Source organism: Volvox carteri, assembly GCF_000143455.1.
Source record: "Volvox carteri f. nagariensis unplaced genomic scaffold VOLCAscaffold_9, whole genome shotgun sequence".
NCBI classification, from domain to species: Eukaryota; Viridiplantae; Chlorophyta; class Chlorophyceae; order Chlamydomonadales; family Volvocaceae; genus Volvox; species Volvox carteri.
The window spans coordinates 1647451-1656963 of NW_003307552.1; the positions used below are offsets into that span (position 1 = coordinate 1647451).

The following is a 9513-nucleotide window of genomic DNA, read 5'->3' on the forward strand; positions in this document are numbered from 1 at the left end:
GTTGACGGTTGACGGTTGACGGTTTGCGGTTCACAGATTCACCACCCACTTCGGAGGTCCCGCAGTGTGTTGTGTCCGGCAGCCCCCTCCCCGAGCAGCGCCGCTATCCGCGGCCCCGGCACCGACGTCACCAGCGGCGGCGGCAGCGGCAGCGCGTCCTCCCCGCTCCCCGCCAGCTGCATACACACGGCCCGGATGTCCTCAGCCACGGTGGGCGGCGGCGGCAGCAGCAGCAGCCGCCGCAGCCACTCGCGCGCGAGGGCGGGTGTTCCCTCCGGCAGCGCGGCGGAGAGGAGGGAGGGTACGCCGCGGGCGCCGGCCAGCCCGAGCTGGGTCGCTGTGGAGAGTGACGGCGGCAGGGGGGCGACGCTGCCGATAGAGCCGGCGTTATAGGGGGAGGCGGGGGAGGGGGAGGGGGAAGACTCGTAGGCGAAGGGGACGGAATCTATCGCCTCCAGTCCGTCTGGATCCAAACCCAGCGTTGCCGCAACGACGCGCTTAAAACCCGACACGTCATCAAAACCGCTGTTAACACGGGAAGATCGGTGGGTGGGGCTGGGGCGTGCAGGCGTTCCGATGCCGTAGTCGGAACCCGCGCCAATGCCGTACTCCTCCACTGTCGTACCCAACAACGACGACAGGACGCGGGCCAGCGGTGGACCCTGCAGACGGTTGGCAGGTGGTTGGTAGGCGGTTGGTGGTTGAAATGTTTTGGGAGGGTACGGTGGTTCTGGTGCGGCAATTCGTGCAAAGAACCGCGGGACAAAACTGCTGCCCGGCAACAAACAGAAACACACACGCACACGCACACGCACACATACAGATATGCTCACATGACGAGGATGTACGACGGCTACAAGACGTACGATGGTGACGTGCACGTATGTCTACGTATGTCTACGCACAGTCAGACAGTCAGACAGTCAGACGAACACATGCACAAACACACGCATACACACACGCACGCGTCCCCACCCTCCCTTCCATCTTCTCCCGCTCCCGGACGCTGGTGTGCAGCCTCAGCGGTTGGGCCACCCCCGTAGCGTGAAGGTACGACACCAGGGCTTCCGTACTCAGCTGTGACAGCACCTGCACCGTACGGCGCTGCGGGCAGTAGCGCATCAGCCGATACCCCCCGGAACTGGGTACACTGATGCCTGAAAGGGGGGGAAGGTACGGAATTGAGGGGGTAAAGGGGGGGAAAGTCGAACCACAAACGAGTGAAGCTGCTGCCAGGGGTAAAGGGGGGTGGGGGGATGGTGTGTGTGTGTATGGGGTGTGTGTGTCTGCAAACAGTGCTAGGTTGTGACATTGTGCGGGTGGGCGGGTACGGCAGAAGCAGGCCCAGGCGGAAAGGACCGTACCCTTGTCGAACATTTTGTTTTATGTCGTATGGGACTAAAATGACCAGGTGAATGAATGACGTCATTGGGGTGTTTGTACGATCGAGGCCGGCCGGCTCACGCGCAGATCGTACTCCAAACACTCTCCCTAGGTTGCCTAGATTCCGTACTCAATCCCCTTCTTCCCCCCCTTCTTCCCCCCATCCTGCAACCCTCCCCCATTCCCCCTCCGCCCTCAACCTTCCCCCCCAGAGCTCGTACCCATAATGGGTTTAGGCAAGGGCGTGTCGTCCCCCTCGTACTCGTCCTCCACGTCGCCGTACAGGTAGTACGGCGAGGATGAGCTGACAACGGCCACAAGCTTGCGCTCCTTGAAGGGTACGGCACTTCCGGAGCGCCGTACCTCCCGTACTTCCTCCACCATGGCCTGCGTGCAATCCCCCATACACATACACACACAGCGCAGGTCGGAAAAAGGAGGTGGGAGAACGTTTGCGGGAGACTGTTGCAAACACAGCTATCAACCGCGGGTGTCACACCTCACGCCACCACGTAACCGCAGGCTCAGGACTGCCGTACTTCCTCCTAACCCATCCTTGACCTTATGGCAACGTCCTGCCCTCGTACCCTTCCCTCTGCAAACACACACACACACACATACTTTTAACCCCCCCTTCTCCGCGTCAATTGTCTATATTTCGGTGGTTCAAGCGCTCTTGTCACTTTTAGAACGTAAACCCCCCTCCTCCCCCCCTTTCCCCCCCCATACACACACACGCACCACTGTGAAGCCCGCCCCTATCAGTCTGTTGAGCTGTCGGCGCAGGCTATTAGCGGCCCGGGGGAATCCCGCCTCCGCCACCCCCGTGTGGGGGGACATGGGGTTGAGACCGCCGTACTGGCACAGGACGAGCGCGTCAAAACCCACCGCCTCGTAGAACTCGCCAATCTGCCCGGGGGGGAGGGGGGGAGGGGGGGAGGGGGGGAACCGGGGGGGAGGGGGGGAACCGGGGGAAAAAGACACGAGGGGGAAGATTTGCAATTGCAAACATTCAAACAATGACAAGCACATACACACACGCACACGCGGATTTCACAACTCCCCGCGGAGGTCAGTCGGGAGGAGTACACGCTGTCGTGAAGAAGCCAGCCGAGGGGGTTGGAGAGAAGATGGAGGCCCCCGGGATGCAGGAGGGTGCATAGCCAGCTGAATTTTGAGGTGGCTGCCAAAGCTGGGAAAATAGCCGTACAGCGATACATACATACGCACCTGCCAGCACAAATACTCTACCGGGCGCAAACCAACAGCCTTTCCCTAAAATTGTTGCCGTACCCTGCCGTACTCTCCCAGCGAACTGGCGGGCCGGGGTAAGCACCTCGCTGGCCCCCCCTCCCCCTTCCCCTGACAAGGCGACTTCCACTCACCTCCCCAAAAAATCTATCCCATTGGAATCCTGCAAATCGCCAATCGACCTCCTCACCCCCACGCCCTCCCCTCCCCTCCTCACCCGCACCAGCACCACCGCTGTGGGGTGTTTCCTCTTGGCCGCCAGGAAGCTGTCGTAGCACTGCACCCGGCCCCGGGCTCGCCGGCTGCTCACCCCCAGAGGGTGGTCCCACTCTAGGGAGCCCAACAACAGGCCCAGACCGGGACTGGGGGAGGGAGGGGTACGACACGGACCACTGGCGAGTGAAAGACTGGCAAATAGACGGACATAGTCCAGGAGACGACAAATGCTGTAGCACGAATAGTATTTACTGATCCGGATGACTTTAGTAGTGTTAATCTTGGCGGCAGCGCGGCTTTAGCTGGGTTGAGAGACGAGGTACTTACGAGCTGCAGCCAAGTCCAAAGTCCAAAAAAGGCAAAAGGCAAAAAACGCAAAAACGCTACTTAGCCGCTGAGATTAAAGGAGAGCCTTATAAACGCAGAAGGACGGAAACCGCCGTAGTGGTGGTGGTGGTGGTGGTGGTGGTGACGTGTAGAACTGAAGGCGGCAAAGAAAAAGGGGTATCGGAAAGCGTGACACGATGGGGGGGATGTAGGAGGGGGTTGAAGGGGAAGAGACGGGTTTTGGAAGAGCGGTGGAGCAGGGTTTTGGAGGCAACGTCATCGAGGGGGAAGAAGGGGAAGACATGGGTTTGGAAGCAACGTCATCGCCTCGTGGCTCAGGCAAGCGGGGCGGGGGGCTACCTAGCGGAGCGGGGAACGGGGCGGAGGACTGCTGCGAGGGGTAAATGGAGTTTCAGGATGGAGGGGAAAACACACAGCACGCAGCACACAGCACACCCACCGATCAATCGCCTCCATGGCCCTCCGCCAGTAGACGGCCGCCTCGGGAGTCATGACCGCTTCAGTCTTGTACGACTTGTCCGCAGCGCTGCTCCTGGTTTCGGAGCCCGTCGTACCGCGGGTCGCCCTGGATCCGGCGCCGGCGGTACCACGTTTCCTTGGAGATTTCGGGTTACTGGACGAGATACTGCCGGCGGTCTCCGGGTTGCTGCTACTGCAGCTGTCGGCGCCGTCCACCATGTCGGCATCTTTACAAATTGTTGATGCCGTACTGACGCCGTACCACTGGGCGGCGCTGGGCGCCAACAGGTCCGAAGGAGGTGTGCTATGGCGGCTTGGAGTGAAGGTCTGATGCAGGCGACCAGGGCCAGGAGTAAGACGCGAAGATGGCGTACCAGGGTAGCTGGGACTGAGGGTTACAGGCGCAGCAGCAGCAGCAGCGGCGGAGGCGGCTGCAGCTGCGGCGCTAATAACTGCTGGTGATGATGATGACGGAGAAGCTATCCGCGGGCCGATGGTGGACGGCCTAAAGAGCGGTGAGGCTGCTGTTGCCGCGGTCAACGACCGGTGCGACATGCTGAACGTGCTGGTGCGGTCAGCTGTGGCTCCAATGGATGATTTGACGCGTCGGACCCGGGTTGGCCAAAGCTGCGGCAATCGCATCATCATCTTTTGCATATCACTTCCGGCACTATTATGCAATCCAGCTGGCAAAAGCAGGGGTTTGGGAGATGTTACGATCATGGCGCCTGGTCCGAAGCAGCTGCTTACAGGGGCTGTTTTCCAGGCTTGGGCTAGCTGGTCGCACAGGGCCAGCATCGCGCGCCGGAAGCGGAGGATGTTGTCGAGACGAGCCAATTATCACGTGCGCTATATACTGCTTGCTATATGTGCATCTTTGGGGTCAATAATGAGGTCCAGTTCTGTTACCCAATCGCTGCGTTTATAATGCGTTCCGAAAGCAGGCACGGTCTCCAACTGCAACAAACATGGGTCGGGCAATCGCGCCACTACAGCGCTCAGGCGTGTTGTTCCCTATGCTCGACTTTGAAAGTCGGAACATATCGCGATGCCACGATCTTTTTGTCGATTTCCTTCGTACTGCATCGAGTTGTCAGGAGGTTCAACATGATCCATCTGATTGCACAAAACAACGCCTTTGCAAGTAAAGGTACGATGATCAAATAACAAGATTAACAATTAAATTATTTTCGGTTACTGTCAAGCGGTTGGCTGATCGACAGCGACATTACAGATGGCCGACTGCATCACAACTAGTGAAGGAATCGCAGCCTTGACCTACGTGGGAATCAAAAGAAGTATTCTGTAACAATCCATAGCAACTATGTGAATGTGATGCTACTTCAACTTTGCCTTCCATCCCAGCATGATACTTAGCGGTCAGATCACAGGCACTTGCATCAGGGTTCTTCGGTTTCGAGCGCCGGTCTACGGGTGCTGTTCTGCGAGTGGTTGTGGGTCTGCAGATCCAGATGCTGCTGCCGCCGGCTAAGATCTTCTGCCTTAGTCTTGGCCAGGTTGCTAGTAGTGTGTTCCCTGTACGACAAAAGCGCTGTGCTATGCATGTGCTGTACGATGTCACAGCCGGTGCGACCCGTGGGCCGTCTGCACCATGCTCGCGGCGCTCGCTGAACACCTGGAAACTGAAATTGACCGGAAAATATCTATTAATGTCCGCCAACTAAATCGAGACGCTTGTCTGCACAGACGTTCTTGTTGCCATATGAATCTGTGCGAAAGAAATTCAGGAACAGGCGAATAAGTGTGACAAACAGTTATCATATGGACTTTAAAAAATAGTTCTCTTAACATTGTTTGAAAAGGATGCTTAGGGCAGCACAGCATGTGGACGACGTACTGTCGACTGTCAGGGCTTTCGTCTTTCGTTAAGGATTAAGGTTGCACCTGTTACATATGCATAGGTCTTTCATTTCTTTTTGACTGGGGTACTTCGTTGCGGGTGATTGTAACATGACGGCGCTTCGTCACTTACTCATTTTAACAGCTCGCAGCTGCCTGGGCGTAACTGGAATTTCGGTCCTGCAACGCATAATCTGATCATTTCGTTACCAAACTTACACAAAATTGTTCTCAGACAAACACTTGAAGCGACAGGCAGCCTGTATCTCACTTTTGAGAAGAAAGTATTGTGCAAGTTCTATACCACTACGAGTCAACTTATGCGATATCGTTTATATTACAATTAACTTCACTCACTCATCACATAATCGCGGAAAGTTCCTGGGCTGTCGGCATCACTCACTCCGACAATGGCGAGCTATCCGTGTCCCCGAGCATCTCCAGGACGGTCTTCTTTCATACAGCGCCGCCACTGCGTAACTCTAATCCCTGCCACCGGTCGTTGGGCCTCGCCCAGCGCCGAAACCATCCCCACTTGGCTTCGGTCCTCACATCTACCGGGCGGCCCTCACGCCGCTCCTAGCCCTATCGGCCGCAACAGCTGCAGCTGGGGCCTTGGGGGACCTTGCCGGCTCCGGCGCCCCCTCGGAGCAGCAGCAGTAGCAGCAGGACGTGGCAGCTACAGCCATAAAGACAAGCACATCGCTGCTGCCGCTGCAACCTCCTCCGCCTCCGCTTTCTGTATCGCGGCATTGAGCGCCAGTCGACGGGAACCCCCCGGCATCCGTACGTTCCATCGCGCTCATGGGCCCCATGCGGTGGTGGCGGCGCCGGCGCGGGGGCCCAGCATGGGAAGCGGCGGCGGCGGCTGTGGCGGCGGCGGCAACCACACACGGCGGCCAGGCGTCTTATCCGCCACGACCGCCGCCGCCGCTGGCGAAGGCGAGGTAGAGGCGGAGGTGGCGCCGTACTTGGGCCCCGTGCCGGACCTGGTGACCGCGTTGGACGCCCTGTCGTACACCCGTACATTTACGGAGATGTGCATTTTTCTGGAGAACAAGAGTCCCTTGTTCCGGGGCCCGGAGGTAGCGGCGCTGATCCTTCAGGTCGGCGGTTGGTGGTTGGTGGTTATTCGTTGGGAATAGTATCTCTCCTTTGCACGATTCGCGCTTTCCACAGCTTGGCGTGTAGCTGCTACTGCTATGGTTCTAATGCTGCTGCTGTTGCTGCTATTCATAATGCTACTACTACCGCCGCCAATGTGCGCCTCTCCTGCTGTCCTTGCTGTCCTATTCCTGTTCCTTGCAGGCCGCGAGTGTTTCGGAGCTAGCTGCCCAGCGGCAGGTGGCGGCGGCCATGGAGGTGGCGGATCGGCGGTCATCGGAGCTGGCGGCGGCGGCGGCGGGGGCAGGGGGGGCCCCGGGGCCCGGCGGACTCAGCGCGGTGCGCGCAGTGACGAAGAAGGGGTGTTGCATGCTTGCGGACACGGGGGGAGTGTACCCCGGCGTGCGGGGTAACTAACATGTCAAAGTTAAAAGGCTGTGAATGACAGTTGGTCAGTCGGTTAGTCGGTTGGTTGTTGGATCCAATATTTGGTTTAAAATGAGCGGTGGGGCCACTCTCGTTGCACTGGAGACTGAACGATCGGGGCTGTGTGCTGGTGGTGGTTTGGGGGAGGTGGCGGCGGACGTTCGTTGCAAACCAACCCTGCAACGGTTTAGTTGGTAGTTTAAGTTGTTAAGTTGGGCCGTAGTTTTCTGCCAGTTGATGTCAACCGTGGGGGGCAGCCGGTGCAGTGGAAGCAATTAAGTAACCGAAACTTGCCGTACTTGTCGTACCCCCGCAGGAGATGCTGGCGGGAGTAGTGGATGAGGCGCTCAGTGCGGCAGGACCCGGCGGCGGCGGCGGCGGCGGCGGCGCCGTGGATCCTGAAGACGAGAAAACCGTACTGGACGAGCTGGTCGCCGCCAATCAACTGCTGGATTGGGCGACGCCGCTATTGCGGGCACACATCAAGAGGTACGGCGTACGGCAGTACGACATGCGGTGCACTATGATGATGTTGGCGCAAATTGTGTCGGTTGGTGGGGATGGTATGAAAACGGGGGGCGGGAAGGAGGGGGATACACACACACACACACGCACGGGCGCGCAGTTCCAGGACACCCCTCCTTCGCAGAACCATTTACTGCGGATTAAATGTACAATGGTTGTCTCATCCATTTTTGCGACAACGTAAGAGGCGACCACGCGTCTTTGTTCTTCCAGCTTGTACATATGCCGGTGTCCGCGTGTGCAGTGTCCCCCCATCTCCATAGGGTTGCCTACATGACGGTTTGTCTGGAGACCTGTCTGTCTGTCTGTCTGTCTGTCTGTCTATCTTTCTGTCTGTCTGCATGTTTATCTGTGTTTTTGTATGTACGGATGGTATGTCAGGTGCTCTGGCCCCCGACACACGCAGGTATCCCCCGGATGCGGTTTCGGCGCTGCTCGCGTCGCTAGCGCAGCTACAGCAGTACGACAGGCGATTAATGGAGCTGGCGGCGGAGACCTTCAAGAGCGACCCGCGGGACTGGGTCCGTCGGGCGGCGCCGCCGCCGTCTGCTGCGGCCGCCGACGCTCCTAGTGGCGGTATCAGCAATGAGGGCGCCGACCCGTGGTTCACTTTGGTAACGTTGGCGGGCGCATTTGCCCGTCTGGGTCACTACGACCGGGAGCTCATGGCGGCTGTTGCCAAGCAGGTGCGTATCGTTCCTCATTATCGTAACGGTACGGAGTATATCGTACATTGTACTTCAGATCGGGGTTGGGGTTAGAAGCGAGAGGCCTCTCCGAGGAGAGGACGGGGGAAGGGAAGGACATGGACTCCCCCTCATGTTTTACCCCATCTCAACTACCTCAACTGCCTTAACCACCTCAACCACCTCACAGTTCGCCAGCTTGCCCCTCCCATGCGCAAATGTTCCCTCTTCCCGCACACCACGCCCCGACTGCATCTCCTCAGGCCCCCACTGTCCTGTCCTGTTCTGTCTTGTCCTGACCTGCCGCTACGACCTCCCCCTGCTAGGCGGTGGAGCTGATGCCCCAGGTGTGGGAGCGTGCGGAAGCTGAAGACGCGGAGGCGGCTGCCGGATGGGGGAAGGGGGAGGGGGAGGGCCATAGCGGTGCTGATGGGCTTGGGGGTGGGGGTGCATTCCGGGTGACAGAAACGGTGATGGCGCTGGTGTCATCCTTCCTGGAGCTGTACCATCTGGATCCGCCGCTCATGCAGGTACGGCATCCGTATGGTTACAGCCGCGACTTCTGTCACCACATGCTTGTTTGTCCGTTTGTTTGTCCGCGCTCTGACGGCACCTCCCGTCTGACTGCACCTCCAGCCCACCTCCAGGCCCCTCCCCCCCCAACGAGCTCCTCAGTTTCCCCCCCTTAACTCACCATCGTCTCGGGCTGGCTACCCTCCCGTTCCCCCCCCCCGGCCCCCTCAGGCCGCTGGAGAGCATCTTGCAGCCTTCGCCCACCAGCTGGGACCGGACTCGGTGTGTGAGGTGGTGGGGGCGTTTGCCGGGTTCCAGGCCCGCAACCCGCCCTTCTACTCTCTCATGCTGAGGCGGTTGCTGGAGGTGGAGGCGGAGGTGGAGGGGGAGGGGGAGGTGGCGCAAGGGGGTGGCAGCATTCCGATCATCACACCTCGCGCTGCGGGGACATTGTACCGGTGCGGGTGGGGGTTCGGGGGGGGAGGGGGATAGGCAGGTGGGGAGCCTGGGTTGAGGTGGGTGGGGTTGGAGGCGGGGTGGAAAGTGGTGTGTGTGTGTGCGTTTGGGTGACTTGAGCCACGTGGGGAACTGCGGGATGCGGAGGAGGAGGAGGGGGAAGGGGGGGGAGCTGCTGTGTGTGTATTGTGTTTTATGTGCAAGAACGGAGTGGGACGATGTGCTGCTGTTGCTGCCACTGCTGCCGCGGCCATGGAACCTCAACTCCCGGGGGTAGGGGATGGCC

The 9513-nt window shown here is 59.2% G+C and overlaps 2 protein-coding genes across 2 annotated transcripts in view; one reads left to right on the forward strand and one right to left on the reverse strand.

Annotated features, from left to right (window-relative positions):
• Positions 1-4314, reverse strand: part of VOLCADRAFT_88639 (uncharacterized protein) — a gene marked incomplete at both ends in the record, with an annotated part of 13997 nt that extends 9683 nt beyond the window's left edge. Inside the window, 6 exons of the mRNA XM_002948323.1 lie at positions 50-662; positions 976-1157; positions 1605-1770; positions 2125-2292; positions 2852-2996; positions 3638-4314. Of these exons, the coding sequence (XP_002948369.1) occupies positions 50-662; positions 976-1157; positions 1605-1770; positions 2125-2292; positions 2852-2996; positions 3638-4314 (1951 nt within the window). The remainder of the gene's footprint in view (positions 1-49; positions 663-975; positions 1158-1604; positions 1771-2124; positions 2293-2851; positions 2997-3637) is intronic.
• A 918-nt stretch (positions 4315-5232) lies between these two features.
• The window catches only part of VOLCADRAFT_88640 (uncharacterized protein), a gene marked incomplete at both ends in the record, with an annotated part of 5764 nt that continues 1483 nt past the window's right edge, over positions 5233-9513 (forward strand). Inside the window, 7 exons of the mRNA XM_002948174.1 lie at positions 5233-5244; positions 5982-6623; positions 6826-6960; positions 7364-7536; positions 7979-8258; positions 8585-8788; positions 9003-9229. Of these exons, the coding sequence (XP_002948220.1) occupies positions 5233-5244; positions 5982-6623; positions 6826-6960; positions 7364-7536; positions 7979-8258; positions 8585-8788; positions 9003-9229 (1673 nt within the window). The remainder of the gene's footprint in view (positions 5245-5981; positions 6624-6825; positions 6961-7363; positions 7537-7978; positions 8259-8584; positions 8789-9002; positions 9230-9513) is intronic.